Source organism: Coloeus monedula (assembly GCF_965178545.1).
Source record: "Coloeus monedula genome assembly, chromosome: Z".
NCBI classification, from domain to species: Eukaryota; Metazoa; Chordata; class Aves; order Passeriformes; family Corvidae; genus Coloeus; species Coloeus monedula.
In genome coordinates this window covers 28,475,439-28,502,528 of record NC_138822.1, presented here as the reverse complement: position 1 = coordinate 28,502,528, position 27,090 = coordinate 28,475,439, and the positions used below count along the sequence as shown (strand labels likewise).

The 27,090-nt window shown below is 39.2% G+C and overlaps 1 protein-coding gene across 1 annotated transcript in view; it reads right to left on the bottom strand.

Moving 5' to 3' along the window:
- CAMK4 (calcium/calmodulin dependent protein kinase IV) overlaps positions 1 to 27,090 on the bottom strand; it is a gene marked incomplete at both ends in the record, with an annotated part of 138,889 nt that overhangs the window by 31,990 nt on the left and 79,809 nt on the right. Inside the window, one exon of the mRNA XM_082302186.1 lies at positions 16,169 to 16,241. Within this exon, the coding sequence (XP_082158312.1) occupies positions 16,169 to 16,241 (73 nt within the window). The remainder of the gene's footprint in view (positions 1 to 16,168; positions 16,242 to 27,090) is intronic.

Here is a 27,090-nt window from a genome sequence, read left to right as displayed (position 1 = left end):
AAAGTGTAATATTTTTAGGAAAATACTTCCCAAAACTGAACTATTCTAAAACTCAGGACAGGACCTGCAATCTGTAGTCTAAAGGGCTTCAGTCTTTGGGACAGTTTTACCTGCTTCAGCCAAAGCCTAGCAGTGCACAACACCTGAGGCTACACATACCACGTCTTAGAGACTGAATACACTTCTCTGTAGTGAACACTTAAATATGTGAATCTGTGACATCTCAGTCCTTTCCTCAAGACAAGCCACTTCTTTTCAAGAGAAATGCCAAAAAATCCTGAACCCTAAACACTAAAAATACAAATACTAAAAAGAGGCTTTCGTTTTGGCAACCAAGAAAACTGTATTTTTGTAAATGGCTGCAGGCCACTATTTATTTTTTTCCAGCCACATCTGAAGGCACCATTTCCTTTGCTTTAAGAACACTTTCTTCTCAAGGCAAATCCTGGATAAAAAACTGCTGTTGCAATGGTGGCTGAAGGCAGAAGTACACAGGTTTCTTTTCCTCTTTTCCATCAACCAACAAGGCACAACTGAGGTTCCAAGCAACCCTTCCTGCCCCAAGCTATGCAGCATGCATGGCTGCTGCTTCCAGTGCCTGGACCCTCCTTCTGGAGAAGCAAGCCCACCCCAGAAAGACCCAGAAGAGGGAAGTGGGATGCTGCAGAGCATCTGCTTGGTGACACCTCATTTTCGCAACAAGGGTGTGCACACCCTTTTTGTAGAGTGGTGTATTTTCCAGCCTCAGAAAGGATAACCCAGCATAACCTCAGCCTTTTTTGCCCAGATTTGATGCTGGGTTTATTACCGTGTGTCCAGGTTACATCTCACAGCACACCCATTTTCCCTCTATCTATTTCTTTTTATGCTGAAATCAGGTGAAGCTTAATAAAAGCCAAACAAACAATGTTTTAAATATTTATTTCTAAAATTATATTTTAGTTCACTGCATTTATTTTACATGCAGAATGCTTTGGTCTGAGCAGACTTATCTGAAATACAGACAACAGCTATACGGCTAAATCACGTTAAAGAATTTTCCAAGTTAATTAAAACCTAAGTTCTTTACTTTCAAAGTAAGTGTTGATTTCTCAAGAAACAGAATAAGCCCACTGGTGTTATCAACAATATGTGTAGATAAGTTCATCTGCCTGTTAAACTGAACACACTACCTATTAGAATGAACACTCAACTACTGATTGGTAGCAATGTTCCCCGGCTTAGAAATCCCCCCAGAATTAACACAAAATGCAGAGGAAACCCAACAAAGGCAGATTTATGACAGATCACAGGGATGAATGTCCACACCAAGCTCAAAGTGCCTTTCCAAATGGTTGAGATACAATGACATGTCTGAATGGAAATGCAATGGCACTCAGAAATTCCTTTCTGCCTAAGTGCAATGTCCATCACGTTTACTATTTTCTTTAAAGAAACAGACTCTTTAAAACTTCTGGGGCTTGAACTGGACACTTAAATGATTCTCATTAGTGAGGGTAGGGATTGGAACAAGACAATCTTTAGAGTCTGTTCCGACCTAAGCCATTCTATGAATCTAGAATGGGAAAATCAAAGTCTTTCCTTGTGGCTGAAGAATAACCATGGGTAGAGATAGGAGTTTCAGTGCTTGTAACACTCAGATTCCTGGTACTTCTCTCCTGTCCCTGCAACAGGGATGGATACCAACTCTCCATTCAAAGCAATTATCACCAGGGCTAGAAGTCAACCAGGGATTGAACCTCCTGAAACTTAATAAAACCCCTGCAAATCAATAAAAAAAGGCACAAATGTCCCACTTTACAAAACATAACCTTTAGGAAGGATGTACATTATATTTTCCAGGGACATGTATTAAGAAAAGCACAGAGGATTTCAGAACTATCTCACCACATTCTCTGACATTCTGCACATTGGTAAATCATTATTTAGATGAACCACAGAAGGAATATCAGCTGCTCATTCTGGTAAGTTCCCATATGTCCATGTCATTACAGAAACAGCAAACCTTTAATCTAATTATCATGAAATGTTGTACATTTAAAATTACCTCCATTGCCAAATATCACACAAATCTTGCTTGAATATTTCACTCTTTTGTATTTGAAATAAATCTTACCCATTTAGGTTTGAAATTCAGAGTAAATAAAAATTTTTTGCAGATGAAGAAACTACAGCATGCCAGATGCTACAGCTTATTCTCAAATCTCATGTGAATAATTGCTGTACAAATCTAAATAACCTTAGGGGCTTATACCTGCATTGGAAGGGAAGGACAACAGGCATAAAGCTACATTCAGTTTTGTTTCAGCAGAAAACTTTGCATCCAGGGAGGGGCTCAGAGCTGGATTCTTGACCTCCCAACACTGTAGACATGTTTCTTTGCAACTCTCTACTGCTATGCTGGACATTGCGAGGAAGGGACTGGACATCTAAGAACTGGAGAGGATTTATGGCCTCCCATCCTTCATTCTTTTGCATTTATTGATCAATCCAAAGGTATGAATGCAGCTGAATTAATAGGATTACAGGAGGAATGACAGAGAAGGTCTCTGTGGTCTCTGACACTCCTCAAAGAGTAGTGAAGGATTCTATCTCCCTGTCCTGGAAGATAACCTCCTTCCCCATATGCAATTTAGAGCTCAGATAACTGACAAAATACAAACTATTTCTAATCACAAAAAACTGGGCACTCCCCCTGAGCACTGCAGTGGTAACAAACCAAGATCATGCTGCAGCAGGAGAACAAGAAACAGTCAAGAAGGCAGTGATGAACATGTCTGCAGTCCCTGCAGGAAGGCACACATGGCCTTCTGGGTACCCAGTGCTTTTCATTCAACATTTTTGATGAGTAGGCTCTTGCGGGGTCTTAAGGGTCTCATATTTGAAGGGTTGTCAGGTTTTTTTCATCAATTCTGGCTGCAGATGAGTATTTTGATGGGGGCTGTGTCAGAGATCATTTTAGCTGGTCTTTAGGGAAGGTCTGTGATGAAAGGGTTTGTTCTTGTGGTAACTGGTGGGAGGTCCAGCAGGGATGCCTAATAATCAGCCTTATTTGTCTCATGTCATTTCTTCTTATATGTCCAAAGCTGCATGAAAGGATTTCAGCCAAAGGCCCTTGCCAAGTGTACAACACATTGGACACAGCTCTGTAACAAAACTCAGCTCTCCAAGGTAGATTGCTAGTGTTTGAAAACAAAAGCCCAGTGACTACCTCTTTTCTTTTGCTTAGCTGTGCCCTACCATATTAAAGAATTTAATTTTCTTTGCCTAGTATTGCAGTGGCTAAGCCCACTTTACACCCCCCAAGTTGCCCTAAAAGTGGTCTCTCCTTACAACACTGTGCTAGAAAGTTCTCCCTCTGTCTAGATCCTGCTGGTCACTGGCCCTCTCCCCCTCCCATCCCTTTTCCCATTGGCCTCTGTTATGTCATTTAGCCTTGCCTCTGCCCCCTAGCCCTCAGACCATTGGTTTTGGATGCTCTGCCCGCCTTTGGCAGTTTTCAGGATAAAACTGGTGTGGGCTTTTGGTTTGGTGGTTCTTTCTTGCCTCTATTCCCTTTGGGTGTGTTGCCATTAAATGCCTCAGAATTGCATGCAGAGAACCCCTCTCAGCTCTTTGTCTGTGGTTCGTGCACAGACTGGGTGTGTGAGCGGCTGTTCGTGACTGCCTGTGAAGGTGAGGTTGTGTGCACGTGTAGGTGCCAGGAGAGCGCTGCCTAAGCAGTCCACGAGGGACCCAGCAGGGACAAACGTGGCATCGATCCACCAAAGCCCTCACTTCTTTAGCCTAGATCAAAGACATCAGCTCTGTGATTTTAAGCATATCAGTCAAGTTGAAGACTGACAGAAAACTATGAACTAGTCCATGACTTTTCACTATTTAGATACATTGGTCTGTATTTCATGCAGAAAGCAAACAATTCTAAGAAATTATAAAGAAACAATAAAGAGAAAAGGTCACGGAAAATAAAGTCCAGGAAGAACAGTAAGTAAAATAGTAATATAGTAAGGGATGAATAATTTACTTTCAAAGAGCCATATGCCCATTCTGTGTAACATCATATTGAGTACATCAAACCTGAAGAGTGACAGCATTTCATGAACATTTGCTTTTATACATTAGAGGCCTTCTGGGAAAGACAGCATTATCTGAGTTACAGATCTAAATCCAGCCATCACTGGCATTTGGGTTTTTGGGGAAGCTGGCACAGGCAGGAGCATGGGGAGCTGTGCAGCCCAAGGCTATGTCTTGCACATCTATGTGGCGGTGGGAACACAGGAGCAAAGGCCACCCTTCCAATGCCAGGCTGCTGCCCATCACCTCCAAAGCCTGAGGTGTGATGTGAGCCACAGAGCACAGGTGCACCATGGAACAGTCCCAATGTGTGATCTGAACTCAGATTACTAGGTTACCTGCAACAGACCTCAAAAAGACCTGCAAAAGAGACGCGTTGTGCTGGCTATTTCAATTTCTATTTACCAACCAGTCCTCTTGCAGCAATGTTAACCCAACTATATCACTCTTCCACTTATCTTATCTGATAGTTTGGAAAGCACCCTTATTATGTTATTTAAACATTTCTTCCTTATGACTAAAACAGAACTATTGAAATCTTTTGTGCATTCCTGAAACATGTGCTCAAGGATCTGCTCAGGCATAACTGCTTCCATCTGCTTCCTTAGGATTAGCAGAGAAGGGGAAAATGCAGCAAGTCTGGAAAGGAAGAAGGTCTGTACCTGACTAAGCAGGGGATCCTTCACAGACCCCTACTTTGTAGTTAAGCTTAGGAGAGTGGTCGCTGGAACACCTTCACTGATAACACTAGTGACAACCCAACACAGGAGCTATCCTTCAGTCTCACATGGAAACAATTGTAAAAGATATATGGCTGGAAATGGTCATTTTATATTCAAGTGACATACTGGATCTTATCCTTGCTGCAAATTTCAGTGACAACACAGGTATTTAAAAGCAAAATATATCAGATTTTGTCTTTAAGTTGGTTTCTCTACATGTTACCAGATTTTTCTTCACACTATCTGATTAGAGAATTCAAAGCTTACTAGAAACTGAAGCTTTTAATTTTATTTGTGGCTTTATTAACTTGTCTTTTGGCTGGTTTGCCCTTCTAGACAACCATACATTCAAAATTACTGCAAGGAGTTATGCTTTCACAGAAAACCAGTTGAATCCTTCAAAATAGTGAGATAATCTCTGATTTGTTAGGAGTATTTTGTCTGAAACTATGTAGTTCCTATAAAAAACCCCTGGCTTAGGTTCATCTGTTTGATTTACCAATGGGCATGTGAACAGCAGAACACTTGATTTACAAAATAAATATAGCAAATCTGGGTGTAGAGTAAATGGCACTGCTTTGCTGCCCCATTTGGAGAATGGGAGTTGTGGAAAGCACCTGGCATGAAGGGGAACCCTCAGTCCCTGCACAGGAGGCAAAGATGCTGGCAGACCCTGGCCCATGCACATCTGTAACAGCATCTGCACTGGCAGGAGCAGGGCAGGAACCTCCCTCTGCTCCTGCACATGGTGGTGGGAGCCCTGTAAACCTGAAGAAGAAGCAGCCACTGAGAGGTGGAAGACGCTCTCTGAGATGAAGAAGTTGTCTTTGCACCAAGCAGCTGTCAGTTCTCACCAGGCACAGAGCTGAGGTATCTGTAGTACCTTGTCTTCCTGCAGCAGTGAACCAGCACTTTCCTGCTTGTTGATCCTCCCTACTCTGGATTTCCAATGAGAAACAAAATCAGAGGGAGGGTCTCAGAAGCAAAACCTAGGATTGAGATGAAAAAAATATGGGAGGTAAACCCTGATTGCACAGATCTCCTCTTGAGGACATCTGCTGCATTATTTTTGTCTTTCACCCTTTCTTTCTTTAGGAAGAAGATGTAAGGAGTCAGTCTTCTCCCTCCAACTAATAATTTTTTATACTATTGAATAACTTCAAATACATTTTACAAGAAACTAACATGTAACCAACCATCTCTCTCACTAGGTGGAACAAATTAGGCAGCCAGCAGAAGAGATCTTTTTAGTCCCATCATCAAGGAAAATGCTACAAGACAAGATACTTGATCCATATATATCTGAATGCTCATGTGGTGCTCAAACTAAAGACACTTTAATGAAGCACACTCTCAGGACTCAGGAAGAAAGAACTCTTATTTATGAGAGACATGGAGCTCTCAAGTTTCTCTTTTTTGAGTTTGTTCAATTATTCATCCTTCCAGACAGCCACAAGTGCAAACTTATTCCAGGGCAGTTGTAACTGCACAGAAAACCATGCTGACTTTTTTGTTGGCAACAATGTTCCATACCACATATTATCAAATCTTTATGGAGTTTTAGATTAAATCTTGATTTTTAAATGAAGGACATAATTTTAACAGATTCTATTGTATGCTTTTCCAAGTTTCTTATAAAAAAAAATGCATCAATGTGTTACACAGAAAGATATAAGAACCCCAGTGAAGCAGGCACAGTCAGATGCAAGGAAAAGGACCAATTTGCAACCCTGTAATTTATTATACCTAGCTCTACAGTTGTTAGGTTTTGCTCACTAAAATATAATTCAGAATTGTCCTATTTTATTACCATAAAGGGTGATAATAATTACAAAGTATGGTAATATGTTTTAGACAGGAAACCACAATGGTAAAATGAAGTAATTTTAAAACACATTAAATTGAAGGTTCATATGTTTACTTCCTGACAGACAGCATGCTGAATTTCTGCTATTGCTGCTTATCAGATGGACTCAACTGAGCAGAGTATTTGGAAAAGCACATTTCAATAATGAAATATACTGTTTGTTTACACTCCAGATGTTGCCTATCCTTACTATTGCACAAGAACTTGTGTTAGAAAATACAACAAAATCCTCCCATCCAGCACTATTCACCAAACAGTCAAATTTGTCAGTGTCCAGAAATCAAACTACCATTCATGGTGCTTCATTCAGGCACCATCTAACTCATCTCTTGACGAAAGCCCTGATCACCAACTACCTGAATGAAGCAGACACTCTGTTTCTTGTAAGTATCAGATCTCATTGTTTCTAGCTCATGAAGTAAAATGTACCACCATGCACTCGGATCTAATGAAGTGGTAAGTGTGGGGTGGTGCTGATTCCTGAAAACACTGGCTTCAATATTCACCTCTGCTAGGGTTTGGCTCTTCCAACACAGAAGTCTGTGTAAAGTTCAGCTGAAAAGAAGGACTGCATGAAATTTAAAGTCTAGGCACTCCCTGGATTTTTTGATAGAAACAATAAAAGTGAAGGAAAAAGGCTTCAGAAAGCATTCTACATGTGCCAGCAAAATAGTGTAACAACATCATGTAAACCAGTCACTCAGAGACATAAAAATCATCAAGAAAGAGTAAATGAAAAAGGAGAAGACCAGAGTCATTGCAAGTTCAAACTATCCACAGTTGCTTACGTTTCAGAGGATCAGTTAGGAATCTTGAGAGATTAAATGAGGAGTCTTGATTCACTCATGCTATCCGGGCCACAGAAATAGAGCCACTGAACTGAAACAATGACTGATAAATTTTTACATTGCCTGTTTAAGAGGGATCAGTGCCAGTCAATCTTCGTTTGTGACAACTCCTTGGCATGTCCGGAATCTCCCCCAAAGAGGGGAGAAATTCTCTTAGCATTTTTTTCAAATCATAGGCATGAGGGTTCTAATAAGTTTTCATACAACCTAGTGAAAAAAATGCAGTTTTGCGAACAGTTGTCTCGCTAAGAGGCTGATATCTTAGTCAGTCTAGTACTATGAAATCTGAGATGCAAAATTGCATAAGGCTATAATAATACTACTGAGTAATTTTTTGGCAGCTGTCCTTCATTTAACAGGTTCTCCTGTAATTTACTACTGAAATCAATGTGTCTTTATTCCTTACCATCATTAACTGATGCATGAACAGGAAGACACAAGGAGACAAGACTGCCCTTGCCTGTCCTACAAGCACAGTTGGCTTAGGAAACAGAAAAACACAGTCCTGGAGGGCTGGATAAAAGGATTTCCTTAGGCTTCAGTGAATCTTTTTGGGGATAAAGCAGTGACTTCTACAAAGGTGCTTCTGTTTTGTGCCAGTTCCTTGGGTAAGCAATTTTCTGCCTGGTAGCCTACTGCAGGGACCAGGGGATGGGGGAAGACTTATACACAGATGTTTTCAGGCCTTTCTCACTGCACAGGATTCTGTAAAATTCATTAAAACTCTACATTTTTTCAAACCTCAGAGAGGTTTTAGGGAATTTAGTGTAACATTTAACCAGATGGCTTTCAGTCCTTAGTGAAATACTGTAATATGTGTCCACACCACTATAACTTTATCAAGATGAAGGGCAGCAGTTACTGGTGGCACTCCTGCAGTGCCAGTTAACAATTCTCCTCTATCTTTTCATGCACAGCTGGGTGGTTTTCTGCTTTGGTATTTTTCTCTAGGGCAATTACTGATACCTCCTCAGTTCTCATCAATTCTTCTTGACTCTTTATGTAGGATCCAGCTGCTAATTTTTACTGTTTTTACACAATATGTGAGGATCTCAGGATGCTTTAGGAGCTTCTCCAGCTCAGAAGCCTTCAGAGCCCTGCCAGGCTCATACAGCAACATGTACTTTTTGGAGATGGAGAGTGTACAGTGTATCCCCTAGGTACTTGGATGCCCTATACCTGCATTACAGTTTGCAAAATACATGCAATAAAAATTATTTTAATAAAAGGACTATTAGCAGTGTAAGGTCTGAGATAAATGTAGTCTTCTTCCTTTTCTTGTGCTTATTAATTGCTAACAATGTGCTGGGTAACGTACAGAAGAGCAATGTGTGGCAGTCTAAAGACAAGACTCTCTCACAGAGCTTGTTTCCTGTGCTATTCCCCCTCTAAAGGAGACATCCAGGCCATCATCAAACAATGCCTGAAGAATCAGTGAATCAGGCAGATAGACTCAGCCTTTGGACAGGGTCAGCACTCTCTTCACACAGTATTTTCAACAATCTGTCTTATAGATGAAGGTGCAGGTAAATCTCCCATCTCCCTGAGATGAATTGGGTAAAGGTCAAATCCTTGAGTCCCCAGTCAGTTCTTAGACAACAATTTCCCTGCAAATGTCAGTCTCTTGGACTAAGTATCAGCTACTGACTCAAACACAGCTTCATTTGGCATTGCATTTGTGGTGTGCTGAGAGTTAAAACAAGTGCTTATTAGTCACTTTCATTGTTACTTCCAAACACTTTCCAAAATTAATACTGTAGTGACGTGTTTCCAAAACATGAGAAGGACAGCTTACTAAGATGAAAGCATAATATAAAACAGTAACAATTAGGCAAATATGACCCTGACTTTTTGCTGCACTGGACATTAACTGTAATACAGTAAATCTGCTCACTCCATTTCCTCTATTAGTGATAATAGCAAATACAATACCCTCATTTCCTCATTGCTGATGGTAGCATTGCTGGGCTCTTTTGACTGTAACTCTTCTTCAGTAGGTGCACTGCAAAAGGAACTTTGTACTCAGCTGAAAACAGATCTCAAAAAATGTTTTTGATAAAATAATTCTGAATCAAGGTACTAATAAATCAAGTTAGTGTGATAATAGGTCCCAGTCTGTTACCCTCCCCACAATTTAAGTACATTGATAACAAGAAAAAAATAGTTTAAAATCTGTTTGCAACAAAAAAGAAAAGCAATCAAATATAAGCTTGCAAAATTATGAACCTACTCATTAAAAATGCCTTCACCCTCTAAGCAGATTATCCAGTGTGTGGGACCATTATTGAACATTGCTTCAGAAAGAGCACATTTGAAACAGAAATGCATTTCTCTCCCAGGCAGTGGCAGCATTTCTATAGGTTTCTTACATAACTTGACAGTTTACCTACTTGCTTATTTGTTCTTAACAGTAGTGTGACAGAACAGTGTCCCAGGGCACTGATGAAGCCCCTGTTAAAATGTTGTCACCAAATGGAAGAAGAGGCCAAGAAAATTTCCCAGCTTCCATGGAGTCATCTCTGTACATGATATGTTAAACCACCCTTCTCCAAAAGGATTCACCTTCAAGCCTCACAAACAAATCTTGAAGAAAGAAACACTTTGTGCCCAGACTAGATCAAACAGAAATTACTTTTTATTTAATAAAAACCCAACAAGAATGCCTTAGGATGGACGGATGTTGTTATTTCTTACTACAAGTCCTTAAGTTGTATGCCATGCCTATGGCAATGCTCCCAGTTCAGGGAAGAATGAATGTAATTGACCTGGAAAACACATCCTGATATCAGTCCAACCATCAGTCCTTGCCTGCCTTCACTGCAATTATAAGATACAATGCAAGCAAACAATAGATTCTCCCCTATTTTCATTCCTCCTCTATGTCTGACACTCTGCCTTGATATACAGGATTTATTGTACTTACGAGGCATGTTTTATTATGGAAGTCCTTTTTAGAAATATTGCTAGAACCTCTTTATTCTGCAGTCTAATAGGACCACTATTAAAGTAGGGTTTATGCTATTTCAACAGGCTGTGAGCCTGTGTGTTAGAATGGGAATGGCAAAGTGGACCATACTGTCAGGGAATACAGTACAACATCATAATCCTTAGCAAATTCCTTCTTACAGTATCAAACATTGGTCCTCTTAGTAACAATCACACAGTTAAAGCACACACTGAATCCAGCCTAAACCTGCAAGCTTCTGAAATTTCACTTTCAAGCAAACAGAAGAATTTTACATTTCCCCTTCCTTCCCCATCAGAAAAGCAGGGGTTAGACCTGCTTTCTGATCTATTAGATCAGAACACTGGCTCTTTCTTAACTTCATCCTTATGGATAACAACACTTATGCCAGGAACAGACTCAGAAAGCCACAGAAAGCCACTCTCTACTGCCAGAGGGAGGATGGAAAACACTCAGGATTCATCAGTGAATGGGGAGAAATCTGAAGGTTCAAATGCCTCTTCTGCTGAAATGAGAATCCTTTGCAAAATCTTCTAAAGAGATGAAGAGAATAGTTCTTCAATATCTTCAATCAAGCATAGGATTCTTCTTCCTACAAGGAGTATTCCCAAATTTTGCTGCTATTTTAGACAAGTCTTTATCCTCTGTTGTAATACCTAGGCAGCCCTGCCAGTCTCTTCTGTGAATTTTAACTTCATTTTCTACAGAACTGAGCTCCAGGTTTCTTCCCAATTCTTATCCTTTTTTATGGCGTGCCTTTTTAGCCCTTGCTAAGTATGTATTGATAATGTAACACATTTGCCTTGCTCAGAATTTCAGAAGCCTGTGACAAATACACCTCAATTAATTTTACCTTGTACCTGGTGGCTAAAACTAAAATCCATTTGTTGTCTCTATCTCCAGCAAGAACTAACTCAATGACTGTATAGAAAAAAGGAAAGGAGGGTGAGACAGAGGAATAGAAACTCCTGCAATTAAAGGAGGCTTTGATTTACCACCCTGGAAGAGACTAGTTAATTGACAGAGATTTATAGACTTTAAGCAAAAGGATTACAAGCTTGTATTCTTATAAGTAAAATTGTACACTGGGTGTTTTGGTGGAGGGTTTTAAAATATAATAGTGTGGTTTTATATAGTTTAAGTTAAGAATGTAGATGGTATAATAGAGACATCTGTGTGTACGTGACATGAGAAGTTATTGGTCAAGACATAGCTGCATTGCAGTGAGAAGTGCCATAGGTGATAGGTCATAAATCCAAAACAAAGTGTCATTTTAAGTGTCTATTGGATTAGAAAGTTATAAATTACGATGTAACTCTAAATCTTGTGACTAGTCGCCATTACTCGGAGGTATTGTAAAATCTCACGCCTCGACTGATGTGTTTGTTATTTTAAACAATAAATTCGTGTAATTGCATAGTCCCATCCCTGAAAGTTATTTTCCTCCGACACGTGAAGCGCGGAAATTTAACAGAAACCTCTGCATAATCTCTATCTCTTGTACAGTTTTCTTTGAATGCCAAAACCCCCAAATATCTAAATCAATTTGCTTGAGTCTCATCCTGTCTTTAGATTACCTCATTTGGCCTAAACTCTAATTGTCAGACACACTAATGCCTCAGAGTTTGTAAAATGCACCTGCAAGCTGCATATTCATAGTACCTACATCTTGCCTGCTAGCATACAGTTCATTATTGGACAGATCAAAATTCTCTGAAATGAATAGAAACCTTTAATCTAGATTTTCTCTCTCAAACCTGCAAGTTACTTAAGTGCCCTCAGGCTTTGCCATCATCCTGAGAGTTCAGCATGCTCCCAGTGAACTTAAGATGACAAGGAACTGAACAGAGGTTCAGATCTATAATGAAGCTTGAAGAGGTTGAAAATTTAAATTAAAAAATAGAAACTGAGGGAGTCCCACATATAACTTCAGGAAAGTGTTCCTATCTAGACAAGATAATGGGTAGTCTAAGAAAACAAATTATTGTAAAACTTGGTGGGAAATTAATTTAGAGACTTACGGATGAGTTCAAAACTACATATAGTAGGTATGCTAGTAAATACCCTAAATACAAAAACTAAACTGCTATACAAAATTTCAAATTTAAATATATTGAAAAGAGTAATTTAATCCCTAAGCAGAAAGTTATCCCTTTGACACTAATGCAGAGTAGGTAAGAAGGAAGAGCATTTATTTTTAGTGATAAATGCAAGATTTTGAAAGTACACATTAAAAAAAACCCAAGACAAAACGGTGTGTACTGGTTTAGCCAAATTTAGAAATATATCCTCTGAGAGAAGGCAGGTCACCACCCCTCCCCCACCAGGTTCGGGAAAAAATAAATTTTCCTCGAAGGAAAGTGAAGGAGATAAAACTATTTATTTAACATACACATGGGAAAAAGGATAATAATGCTAAATAATAAAATCTCTCGCTGTGGAGAAAAAAACCTGGGAAAGTGTTCGAGTCCTCCCTTTGGTCTCCTCGGAGCTGGGGCTTGGCCCAGGGCCAGGCCCTCTGTGCCCGGTGGAAAGTCCTCCTGATGTGCTCTGATATTGAAGCAGTCCAGAAGAAAAGGGAGAAAATCCAAAATTCCCGGGAAGGAAAAAAAAGTTCAACTCTCAGTCTCCCTCTGGAGAAAAAGAAACTGAAACAACTGGCCAAAAGCTGACTGGAAAGCAGCAAGCCGGGTGCTTCCTCCCTCCCCTGCCACAGCTGAAAAAAAGTATCCCTATCTCTATGTGACCTTGAACAAGCTGCAAACTGCTTTGAGAAAGTTTTGCTCAGCTTTTCCTTCCCCCTCTCAGGCTCAGTTTAGAGGCATAAAAAGGCACAAAAATTAATTTCTGGGCATAGGGCAGCCATATGGGATACACATCATAAGGTCACCCCAAGACACAGTGTAATTTTAAGAAGTTTGACCAGCTAAAAAATAGACATCTCTTAAAGAAATGTGCAATATTCTTTTTGTGACCAATCTTTCGAGGACTACTTGGATACCAGAACAGCAATAACTCATTCTGCAAGATACCCAGTGAAGATCTGGGCTCAGGATATCTGCGTGCAGAAATACATCATTACCAAGAAAAAAAAGAAAAACTGCTACTAGAATAAGCACACAAGAAGACCACACTGAATGCAACTCATTTTCTGAGAGAAATTACAATGGTATGCCAAGTGCCCTCAAATACCTCCTCTTTAGGAATGAAACTTTAGGAATGAAAAGATTCCAAGTCATCTCCCTGTGTTGAGATGTCAGGTAGCAAAAAACCTCCCCACCTGCTCTGAACAGCACAGCAGAAGAGCTAAAGGGATGAACACTGGTTTGACCTAGTTTTGTACAAGCCTTTTATCTTATGAATGGAGCTATCTCCCAGCTTGAAGAACAATGAAAGAATAATGGCAAAGGCAAAAATGCAGAAGAGAGAAAAAAATGTTATTTGTTCCCACTAAGGGCAAATACAGTCACCGTCTGGGAACATCAGATCAGATGTAAACAGCAGAAAGGAAACTCATGAAAAAAGGCAAAATAAATGTGGAGTACTGCTTTTGTTATTTTCTCTGATCTTGGGATGACAGATGTCTGATATATTCATGATGGTTTGTGACATGAAGATTCAGATTAATTTTCTGTGTGCTACTCTGGTTGCTTGATTAATTCTTGGTAGGCCAGTTAGAGCTGGGCTTACAGGTATTCAGGCATTACAGAAAACAGACAGACCTAGAAGCTTTATGGATTAGTCCATTATTTATGCTTTAACAATTTCAAAAGGAATTGAACAAAAAATGCTTATGTGCTTTCAAAATTCCATTCTACACTTCTCATTAAATTCTTTAGACGTGTCTCATAAAAACAGTTTCTGTATGAAGACCTAATACCTCCTCATGTTAATGATCCACTGCAAGGACAAATCCATGACTAGAGCAACAGTCCTGAACAGGGGACTTATAAAATATTTAGTTCAAGGGAGGTCAGCAAAAGGATGGCTGGATGCTGTTTTTTCAAAGAACAATTTATAAAAATTGCATAGGTCAAAAAGCCTATGTATTGTCAGAAGAGTATTCACTGGCATTGCCTATTGTACAAATTGTACAAATATTTGGTTTTAGGAATGATCTATGGACACATTTCCTTTTCTTTTCAAAAGATTATGCTGTTGCAGCAGCATTTTCCAGTTTCTAACAATAACTCCTCTCCCGCTCACAAACACCATTCTGTCAAGTTCATAGCCCCAATCTATCAGAGTACTTCAGCTGGGCTGCAAGATCCCAAGCTGGTAACCGCTACTTCCACAGCTTTTCCAGCCTTGGCTTAGATATTCAATGTCAGCTGTAAGAGCAGAAGTCAATACAGTTCATCCTAATTAGGAATCTAGTACAGGGAACCATAAAAATCCTAATTATTGCTTATATAAAAATTAGTTTTTCAGTTTTCATACATCACTGTTCCATTAATTTCAGCCAAGCTATTACAACTCATAGAAGGTGAAGATTTTTCTCTAGTTTCTGGTTTTAAAATAAAGAGCTTAAACACCTTCTGAACATGTTTCAGCAAAAGTAAATCATCATTTTTTGTAAAAGACTGTTAAATAACATAGAGCCACCTTAACTGGGACACTTCAATTGCAAGAAAAAGTTAGTCATAAAATAATAATCTGAGCCAATTTTAAAAGTTTATACAAACGCATTATGATGTGCTACAAAATACATAATTTAAATTTCTTTGGATGAGATTGATACAGTAGACATCAGATCATTCAGAAAGGACCATGAAGTGAACATGCATGGTCTTGCAGTACAGTGCAGTTAGTGGAGTAAACACCAGTTCCCACATCTTTTTTTAGTGTGGACAGGCTCACAAATAATACTAAACCATGATTTATAGAGACTTTTCACACTGAGGTATTTTGTTACCATCCCAGGTATATGCCCAGATCGGTCTGTTCCTTCTGATTAACAGAATTACGGCTATAACCAGTAATCTCTTCTTCTCTAGACGCCTTCCACAGATGTCAGCCATCACCACCAGTCCTTTCCTGAGGACAGCTCCTTTGACACTGAATCTCTCTGGATGGCCTGTACATAACCTGCCTCACCACTAACATCCTTCCAATGAGCCCTGCGGGCTGACCTCTCTTTTTTCTTGTCCAACATGTCCTCTTTCTTCTGTACTGGAAGTGAACAGTGCCAACACATACACTGAACATTGGACAAATTAATTTCTTTAATGTTTCCCCAGTATCTGATTGCTGGTTTGGAGAACATCTGGTGTGAAATTAGATGGAAGAGTTACAGGTGACTAAGAAGCACAGGAAATGCACAGAAATACTGTATGTAGACACTAGAAGCCTTCCTCAATAATCTGTATACCTTTCTCTAAGTAACAGAATGTGAAATTTTTGTATAAAAAATTCCAATGTTTGAAAAGCACAAAACATATAGAGGAAGAAGCTATATTAGAAACTGCACAACCTACTGGCAGCAATTATTATTCTGCTCTCTCTCAATAGTACTGTCATTCTGATTGAAGTGCAATTCTCCAAAGTGCCACTCACTACCTTAAAAAATACCAATATGGAATTAATTGTAGGAGGAAACTTGTGCACACTGCCTCTTTCAAACACAAGTATTTACTGAGCCACCACGGACTAAAGATCAGGTGCTGAACATGAGATACCAGATAATACTCACAGCAACTGCCTCCAGGATTTGTTTGACTGCATCAGCAGCATCTCGTTCACTGTAATATCCCTTTTCCACAATCCTGGAGAAAAAATAAACAATTAAGCCTTAAGGTGAATAAACAGTGAAGGTAGATGCTTCTTTTCAAAAATGAGATAGCAAGAAATCGAATTTAAATATGACAGTGGATTGTTCCCAAGAGACTAGAAAACAACCCTTTTGCAATTTAAGTTACCTTTGATTCCCAGTTAAATGAAAGACAGGAGGTAAAATATCATCTGGATAAGATGCTCATACTATATGTACACATTCAGTTCAAAGTTTTTTGGAACTTTCTGACACTCAAGGAATCTGAATTACTGAAAGATGAAACTACTCAACATTTAGGAACTGATTTTTCACTTTTATACTTAACTTAAGCCCCCCCTCCCCAGTTAGTTAGTTAATTGGTTAGTTAGTTAGATACTTAATTATAAAAAAAAAGCACTATGCTATGCACACACAGGTCTGAATTATTCAAGAGAAAAGGTTGGCATAAAAATTTACTAGCTTCAAATTATCCCTCGAGTGTGATGGGCTGAACAACTGTCTTTTTCCCCCATTATCTTGGTGTCCCACAGTGGTAGGGAGGAGAAGAGAGATCCAGCAGGCAGGCGTTGTGCAGCAAGATTGATTTATTAATTATTTTACAACTCTTTTATAGACTTTTTTCTTCATAGTCTAATTGGACAAAGGATCAGCCACCCCTTGGGGTGGTTGGCTAAAATCCTAAAACATCCATTGTCAAAATATTTTCCTACTGTACTATAAACAAAGGTTTGCAAGGTCGCAGGTGTTAATAGTTTATAGAACTCTGCTAATATCTTCCGTGAGAGAGAAAAGTATCTCACGGGACTGGAAAGAAGCAAGAAAAATTCTTGCTAGCAGCAATATTTGTATCCATACCCCATCAGTAGAAAACTGGGGATGCTGTATGCAGAGAAACACACTTTTATTACAACTAAAGCCACTTTTTTCTTTCAGAAAAGCTACTTTTTCTTACAGAGTCAGCAGTAGATGCAGATTTGCACAATGACATACAAGCAGTTAATAAAAGAAGGATCTATCTATTAAGATATCCTAACACTCCATTTAAGACACTCAACAATCTTTTTACTAATGCTTTTAACTGAGCACAGTATTTGTGAGCTACAATAACTCTCCCTCAGAGAGTTACCTGAAAGGTCAGACTTCTGATCTGAAGTCTTGATATTTTTACCGTATTAATTCTTCAAAGCCTAAAAAAACATAGATAGATGTTGTCTAGAAACAGAACCTGTGGTGCCCATGAGACGTTTTATAAAATTATGTTCTGCAAGCAGACAAGCCAGTTTTATGAAACAATATCCTAAAATCCTCATGAAGCAGCACAGCAAGGAACCTTTAATGTCTGGAGTCACTGAAAAGACCTTCTGCCCCAAGATCCATAAAAAGGCTCTGATGATGGCAGGAAAGCTATCCTTCTTTCTCCCCACCGCTCCTGCTTTGCAGTAACTTTTTATCACTTCCTTTTACTGAAATAACAGATTCCTGTTGAGTTACAACCAGTGCAGCTCCTCACAGCTTCACAGAACTGACAGGAAAGGTGTTGACTGACCTACACAGGAAAAGCATTACTTTATGCTCATTAGAGGATCAAGTGATTAGAGGTAAGAAACAATGCAAGCATAGTACTCCACCACAAACGAGGCAACGAGCATGGCACTGTGGAAAGCAATCTACACAGGTATGTTCCCAATCAGCCACAATTACTTTACCTTTACACAGTTCACAGAGAACTGAGTCTATTCAAGTGGCATCAGTAACAGCAAATAATCCCTTTCAAGCAGATCTTTTATTTCACCACGATTTCTTTGTTACATAATTGCTTGGGATTATTTCTAGAAGCTGGTTTGATTTGGATTCTTTGGGTTTTTTGGCAACCCTTTAGCTGTCATGCCGTATGCACTGCTTAAATACCTTTGCTTTTTTTGTGCCTTCACCCTTCCCCTGTTTTGATCATCTGTTTACACCATTAGGGAGAGCTTTACTAGAACTTATCACCATAAGGGGAAAAGGAAGCAAAGCTCATTGAGACGTTGTATTAGGCTTTTACCCTGAAGTATAGGAAAGGGGTTACAAAAACCTACAAATTACACAATAAAATGCTACATTATGCTTGAAGGCTAGATTACTCCTTAGACATTTCAGGCTGAATTATCCTCTTCTGTTAGATTACATTTTGAGACCTGAGCCCCAGTGATGCTATTGCTTAGTTTTCATTCCCCCAAATATACTGGCTTTGCTTCCTCCTACTTTTTAATTAAAATGAAATTTTTAGTGTCAGCCAGATGTACCTGTCTGTAGCATCCACCCTGCCCCGTGCACTGAGTCCACAAGGTGCAGGATAACCCTGTGCACCTGACCTCAGAAATGCATGAGGCAGGTTCTAAGGCTTTGAACAGTGTTTAGAATACCCTGATTTTCCAAAACATCTCAGACTAAGATCAGAGAAATACAAAGCAATGCAGTTACAATTCAATTTGCATTTCTCCCTTAATCCAAAAACTTTGTCTTTTTATGGTGTGGTAACTCAGTCTTTGTTCTATCTTTTTCAAATACATAAACCAGGGGAATGAAAAAAAAAAAAATCCCTTAAATGCATTCTGCTTCTTTGTATTTTCCTCCACACACCAAAAACAAAAAAAAGAGGAGCTTCCTGCAAATGCCCAGCCAGTGCAGAAAAACCCCTCTATTTTCGTGACCACTGGAAACAAGGGAAAAATCAGAGATGCTCAAGACTGCCCTCTTGACCTCGAGATGAGTCCACACTAACTTACACAATATATGCTGGTAAGGATAGCATGCTGCTGTCATTATTTATATTAAACACATAGTAGAAGAAACACACAGACCTTGTAGATGAAGCTTTGTAATTTACACTTTACAATAAATAAATGTAATGAACTGTGGACCCATATTTCTGGAGAGCAATTAAAAACAGCTGTAGAAATATTGTGCAATGCAGTGGACCCATCTGCTAATGCCACATGTGAATAACATGCACTGGCAAGCCAATTACAGCTTATGTCACATGCAGTTAACTTTCTGGTTTTCCAGAAGTCTAGAATTCAGACTTATTGAGAATAGGAAACTTACTCTTAATTAATAATAATCTAGCAAATAGAAAATGTAATCTTCTGACAGCAATAAATGAAAAAAAAAATACATTTCCTTTTATAAAGATGTACATTTATTTCTGAGGGTTCTCTGCTTTAGAACTAAAACCTGGCTATTAGGCACTAGGGAGGAGTGTTGAAAGAAGATTATCCTGTAGTTCAGGTCACGTAGTAGTGCTGGGGGATCATTTGCATATTTTTTTTTTTTGCATCCTCCCTGAGATAGTTTACTTAAGACAAATGGTAGGTGAGCCAGCAACACTCCTACCTGAGACCAATGAGTCTTCTGTAAAAGGATTTCTCAAATTCAGCCTGCAGATTAACAATGACTCATTGCCCTTATTTGCTATAATAGGAAGGAAACCTGCAGAAATATCTTAATTCTCTATTATTGAAGCAAATCCCAACTATTTATACCTAGTTTACAAAATGATCTTTAACAAAACCATGGGTGAAGGAAGATTAAATCTTTGCTGAGAGGACAGAAAGATAGGAGCAGCAGCAATAAGGAACTAATTGAATACTCTCTTTGATGTGTAAATGAAAGAGCCAGGTAGGCCAAAAGAGTGCTAAAGAGAAAAACTATGAGGAGGACACTAGGGAATCCGATCTGCTTGAAGTCAAACAAGAAAAAAAAGCTTGGAAAAACACTAATTTTGGTTCGGCAAGCATCCAGGAAATTCAAGACACAAATCCAAAATGAAGACATTCTAGACCAAGCAAAAATGCAATGCCGATTTGTGTAGGATCAATTTTTCTTGATCGTGCACACACATTTATTGGAATATGCTGATTCAATTGTTTACACTTGTATATGGCAAGACACATTTAGCAGAATGTCTACTAGATGGACAGCAACCAGAGCTCTTCTAAAGCACCATCCGACTCAGTCTTGTCTTTCCAGGAACATGTAATCATGTTTGAGATAAATCTGCCTCTTCCTATATAGAGGAGCTGGGAAATACTTTCCCTGCTCACTGCCCTCTCCCAGTGCCAGCAGAGATGAAGATGCCCTTTGGGAACAGCCCCAGTCCCACAGTGCTGAGACACAGCTCTGCCTGCCTGCAGGGTGCTGGTACCCCGCAGAAATCTGTGTTATCATGCTCTCTCAGCTGCTGCTGATGCCCAGAGGTGGAAGAGCCTTGCCAGGTAATGGGGCTATAACAGATTTAGCAGTGAGCAAAACCACCCTTAACATCACACTGCCCAGCAAGCCTGTGGAAATGGCATAATGTGTTTCTGGGGATGCATGCTCTCCTATAATTGAAATTTTGGCAGTTTCCGTCATCAAACACATGTATGTGTTCAAGTGTTTCACAATTTGCAGTAATCCTTGCCAGATTCCAGCCAGCCTTTCCAGCATTTCTGTTTCTTGTGAGCACTGGAAGTTTTCTTTCAGTATAAATTCCTCAGTTTTGCAGACAGTTTTCAGAGTAGCCTCTCTACCATGGAATTGCAGCTCTTTGTATTTTGTTTGTAATGTTTCCATGATGTGCATCTTCATCAGAGTCTACATCTGCAGATGCGTAAATTCTTACCAGCATTCACCAAACCCCCGCAGCCTACAGTGTAATTTGGGAAGACCATGTAAAAGATTTTACTCCTTTTGGGGCATTCTTCCTGGTATTATGCTTTAATTCACTGTATCTGTGTGAAGCCATGGAAAGCTTTTTTCAAGTCCAGCAAGAGAAACAGAGCTCACACAGCTGCAGTGGTATAAAAAGGAATCAAAACCATCCAGGAACCTGTTTTGAGAAAGGAGAGGGCTCATCCAGTGCCAGAAGATGCTACACTGGGCTAGTCACTTATAGCAGACACCTCTTCGTGCAAGGCTGGTAGCAACTTAAATTCCAGTCAGCCCTTTCTGCTGTTGTTACAGTGAGAGCTCTCAGCTAAGAGTGAGGAAGGGTGAACATCCTTCCCCACTCCACAGAGCTACTCCAGGCCTCTCACTGCAGCAATGCCTGAAACTTTCAGTGGAGACCACTGATCCTGAGACCAAAGCCTCTTTTACTTTTCATTGCTATCAGAATACAGTACAATGAATATTCCTGCTTTTTAAAACTCCACATGTACTCACGACTCCTTCTGATCAAGAAAATTTGAAATCTCACCACTTTAACAAACCTACTTTTTCCTCCCCCATGCTCTACATGCACTAGTTCTCCTATTCTTAGCTTTTTCTTCTCTGCTTCCCTCCCACATGGGTCACTCTACCCATCTTCCACTCTTGCCTGAAATGTGAGCAGGTAAAGTCTGTTGCTTTCCTGCCTTAATTCGTATTTGTAACTGCCCTTAGTTTTATGCTAATTAATCTAAACAGTTATTCTAAAATTTGAAATATTTAGCAATCATTTAATGTTGCTACTATAAATACTATTTCTCCACGATGTGGAGTCAGTAGCATTTGAGTATTAGCTGAATTTAGAAACATAATAGTATGGCTTGCAAAAGTCCTGCTAAATCAACTTGGCCATCTAAAATTATTACTTTATCAGTTCCCAACATTGTTTTGCTTTCTTTAAGCACTGTCTGTATTTGCTTTGCAGACCATCCTTTATAAATCTTGTGACATTAAAAAAAGCCATCACTCTTTTTAGGGTCATTTCATTCTGCCTCTGGCTGGCTTTTACCCAAAGCCCTTGCACCATAACTTAGCTGTGGACTGTTTCATGCTAATTCATGCACAGTCTCAGGTGAGACACTGCCCAAGACACATACAAATCCTGTTCCAATGCAAGTATGTGCTAACAATTTTTAAAATTGTTTGGTTCTATATAATAAACGTTAATTTATCTAAAACGCTTTGGTTGTCATGGAGATTTTTTTCTCAAACTGCCCTCTTAATTCTTATGCAAATTCTTGTATTCAATTAAAATGAAATTAGAAGATTTCTACAAGCTAAAGTGAGATGGAAAACTAGCAGAAAGAGGAAAAGAAAATGACATCTCTCTATTCAATAGCAAAATGGTTTCCACAAGGGACACTTTCTCAATGAATGATTCACAGATCTATTGGTTCATGTCTGTATTGAAGTGATTGCAATTCCTGGTTGCTCTGATGCATTTGTTTAGTTAAAAAAAAGGTTTCCCTCATAAATATGTATGCATTTTCCATACTACAGAACTGACGAATAATAAATATTTTTAAAAGTAGCTCTGATTCAGAATCTCCCTTATTCTACAACCATTTTCATAGTCCAGAGCAGACTAGCTGTTATTGTCTCTAATGACTCAAACTGTCTGTCTGTGATCTGAAAAAAGATAATGGGAAATACTGACCTGGGTTTGCTTCTGACTCCCTGTGAAACAAAGTAGAGTTTTTCTTCAATACTGTGTTTAGAAATGAAGTTCGGCACTGCAGTCGTTCAGGAAAACTGTTTTCCCTCCATTGTTACTAAGCAAGAGGCACTTTTTGGTAAATGTGGCATGCAAGAGAATTTAGAGAAAGATTACATATATCTTATAGCTCATACTAGGGTTTAACTTAACCTCCTTAACTTTCTACTTCCAATTCAGCCTTAGTATAGTACCCACAGAAATAGACAAGTTCATCTTTCGGGAGCTTGATTTCAGAAGACATTTTAAAAAATAATAGTCCTTGCTTCTAGAGGTTGTGAAGCCAGAGTGTCATGCACTGGCTGCTCAAGCGTCTCTCTCAAAAGTTTCTGTGTGAATGACTGTGTGAGGCAATGCTACACACTGAATTACTGAAGCATGTCACAACTCCAGCCTGCAGAGAGGGGGCAAAGAGAAGAATCAATGAAAGCTTGCAAAAGGCGCAGTGGACTGGGGAGGGAAAAAGAGCAGCACTGAAGGCACCGATGAAGCTGCCCTGCCAACAACAGCTGAGGCTTTAATTGGATTTCTCTGTCTATCTAAGGGCTCCATGACACAGGAAAGATGTGGGAATGTGCAGGAAGTCCAATACACAGTAACTGACACATAGAAAACATAATGGGGGACAAAAGATTGCAGGGGCTGAGAAAATAGAGTCTTCCACAATCCTCCACTGCATGACAGTTTGCTTTAACCTTTGCTTTAATGAATAAAATAATCACCTTCTCTCTACCTGCTGGGGACAAGGCAAACAAATACTGGCCAAATTTACAGAAAGAAAATTTTTCCTAATATTGGCACTGAACCTAATTATCAGTCTGAAGAGTCACTGGAATAATTTGCACATAAGAAGACTACAGAGGTGTTTGAGAAACAAAAGCCAAAACTGTGGATGCCGAAGGATGGTGGAAAGATACAACCTGAGTTCAGGTGACCCACCTGCTCATTCCACCCCCTCCATGCCAAACCAGTGCAGTTCTAGCTGCCATGACATTTTAAACACGTTGGCCTGGCGCTCACTCTGGCACACCACCTACTTGCCAGCAAGAGTGAACAACTGACCATCAAATGCTGGAACTGGGCACAGCTTGCGTAACTCAGGTTGTCCTTATACTCCTCTATGTCACAATTCCCAGGAGTGTTCACATGATTGTTATTCAGTCCAGGATTATTTCAGGTTCACCTCTTCCAGACCTTCTTTGGTGGCCTTGGCACCTCTTACAGTGCACAGGTCTGTGATGCATTCCTTACAACAGCGACTAAAGTTTAACATTGAACTGAGAAATACATTATGTAAAACATATTTACTTTTCAGGCTTTCATCAAAAAATCTCCTTAATTATCAACTAGCAAAAGCATTTCAGTGCTCTGAATATTTAGGAAAACTGCACTTCTTCCTAAAACATTTTTACTTCACTTTACACTCTCTTCATAATGTACATAGCAAAAAAGCAATTAAACTCAAAATGTACAAAGCATGCACATCCTAAGTGACTTTATAATTTCAGGTGTTGAATCAAGGCACAGAAGACACATCATTAGCACTTGGGTCACTCAGGGACTTTCTGCATGTATATATATGTGTAGGGTACAGTCATATACGCTCTAGGTATATATACCTCAACAGCTGTCAAAACCTCTCTGTGTTTCAGTAAGACAAGAAGTTAAAATTTGTTAATAATTAAGGAATTCAGCTAAGCCTCAATCAACTTTCTATTTAATTTAACAGGTGTATCTCTCCTAATTTTTCTGGCATCCAGACTATGTACATCTATGTTACAAAATTGAGGCTGTGGTAGAAAACTGAGAATACATCTGTAAGAGGAGCTATAATCACAAGAACCTTCTGTACTAAAAATATCTAATAAACTAAAGAGCTTCACAGGCATTGATGTGCACAACTTACAAAAGGATTTCCCAGTTTCCAGAGTGATAGAAAATTAGGCACAGACCACCAAAAAAAAAAGTATAAAAGCATTAGTACAATTCTGTATGAGAATGAAATAGCAAATTACATTGAAAAGACTACAAATGAGCATTAATGCACATGTCTTTTTTCTGAAATTACTGGGTTTTATCATTACTGAAGTTAAATTCAAGTGAAACCAAATGAGCTACTAAGATATCAAGAAGCACTTTTATCAGAGCTTTGTGTTTTTACTTCCAGGCATAGTTGGTGTAGTCAAGTCACCAACCTCTTTTTATTTTTGCCAGTCCTGAGTGAGGGATCTGTAACATGGTCATATGAAGCAGGGAGTCCAAAGGACTTCTCTGACCCCTGTTCAGAAAACAGACTGCCATGACACAATGAGACCAGAGCACTGAAGGAAATAGAGGGTGCTATTCTGACATTAGTTCCTAAAAAAAACCCCACTTTAGTGACGGATTAATTCCTTGACTATTTTTGACATCCTTTAGCAATTTTAATTTCCAAAAGCAAAAAAAGAAAAAAAAGGTGTTCCTAAAGCCTGGGAAGGCTTTGCTATATTTTGTCCATGAGGCAGTCATTCCCACCTCTCTTAAAAAGGCAAGTTCTTTAGAACAATTAATATTTTTGTTAATGTACACTTCATAAAAGAATATGAGCTTGAACTTAGAGTTCAGAGGAAATTACATGAAACTTGAAATGGAAGTGACTCGAGAGACTGTCAGTTGTAAGTGCTATTTTTAGACATTACACTTAACAATAAGATGAAAGAAGAATCAGGAGAGTCCGTGGTCAAGATGCCAAAGTAAAAACAAGAGGAGTGTATGGATTGACATTATTATTTGAAATGGAAAAAACAAAAACTATTCTTAGCAATCTGCAGGTATTCTGACTAAAATAAAGTTAAAGTAGAGTTGATTGTTTTTGCTGAAATTCATATTTGGAAAAGAAATAAGGTGGTGATTCAGCTGAAAGACAATAGATATGAATAAAATCTGAATGCAAAAGACCAGCTTCAACAAAAGTTAGCCATATAAGACAAGATATCAGATTGTGCTGTTGGGCTCACCATTGCTGAAACACTCAGAGCCTTATCAGAAGACAGTCCCTTGGGGCTCTGTCAAAACACTGCCAGTTTAAATGCACTTCAACAATGCCTGTCTGTTTCAAACATGCCAGAATGAAAGAGGAGGGCAAGCAAATATCAGAAGTATGTCCCAGCACTAGGCTGGAGATGCAGAACCCATAAAGGACTTCAATACCAGTTAATTTACACCTGCTGCATTTTTCTCTCTGTCCTGCTGAATTCCTCCACTGGTCTGCCACTCTCTTTGTCATTTTTTTCCACAAGCTCTTTGTCCCTCCTCACTTACTGGGTTGGCAAAAATCATCATGTACATTGGCAATAAATATTCTAATTTACACAGACTTCTCCAGTTTCAAGTACAGTTATATTTATTGTATTTGGGGTGGTATGTAGAGTATGACCTACAATGTGGTTTATGAAGTCTGGGAAACAGTTTTCTTTTTAAAAATACAGCCAAAACCAATCTGATTTGAGCTATATTAACTCAGGTGTCAAACTGATACATTCATTTGAATTTATCTCCTTTTAGGTAACACAATTGAAAAATTGTCATAATGAAAATTAATTTTAGCAATAACATGGATGATTTGACAGTAATGTTAAATATGGTGAAGGAAGTGAATAATTTCATTACCCAGAACTTTTAGTTAGAGTGGCATGAAACCAGCAGCACATCAACAATGCTAATAAGATTCTAGAAGACTAATTGGATCTTGGGTATTTATAAAATCATCTTCATGATAAGAGGGATGTATACATGAAAGAATTTACTCATCTGCAGCTCAAATACTATTCAAAAAAAGAATGGACATCTGGGATGGCAGAAAACTAGAGCAATAAAACAGTTGATATAGAAATTAGTGGCATATTACAAGATTTAGCAGTAACAGCAATGAGGATGTTTGCAGCCAGGAGAGCGGGAGTGCTTGTGTAACAGGCCCAGTAGTGTCATTTGCTGATAGCTGATTTGAAAGAGGGATAAGAGTAACTCCTCCAGAGTACAAAAGTTGCATTGCTGTCTGTGTATGGGCAGTGGTTTACAAATAAGGCACATAAGGTACTCCAAACCCTGGAGGTGGTTCCAGGCCACACTGTGGTCCTACTTGCCCACACAGGGTCTCTCCTTGAGGACAACAGTGGGGTGGATCTCCAGACCTGGTCACAGCTCTCCCTCCACATCTGACACAACTCCTCTGCCCAGGAAGAGAGATTCCAGGGTCATTTTCTTTCTCCTGGGATGCAAATCATACAAACACAGAGAAAGGAGTGCACTCCTTTCTGTGGTCTCTTTGTCAGTCTGGACATTTCCTTCACACATGATAAAAATATGTAAGGACTGAAAGGATTAAGCATGAGAGGTGAATGCCCTAAGGCAGAAAGCT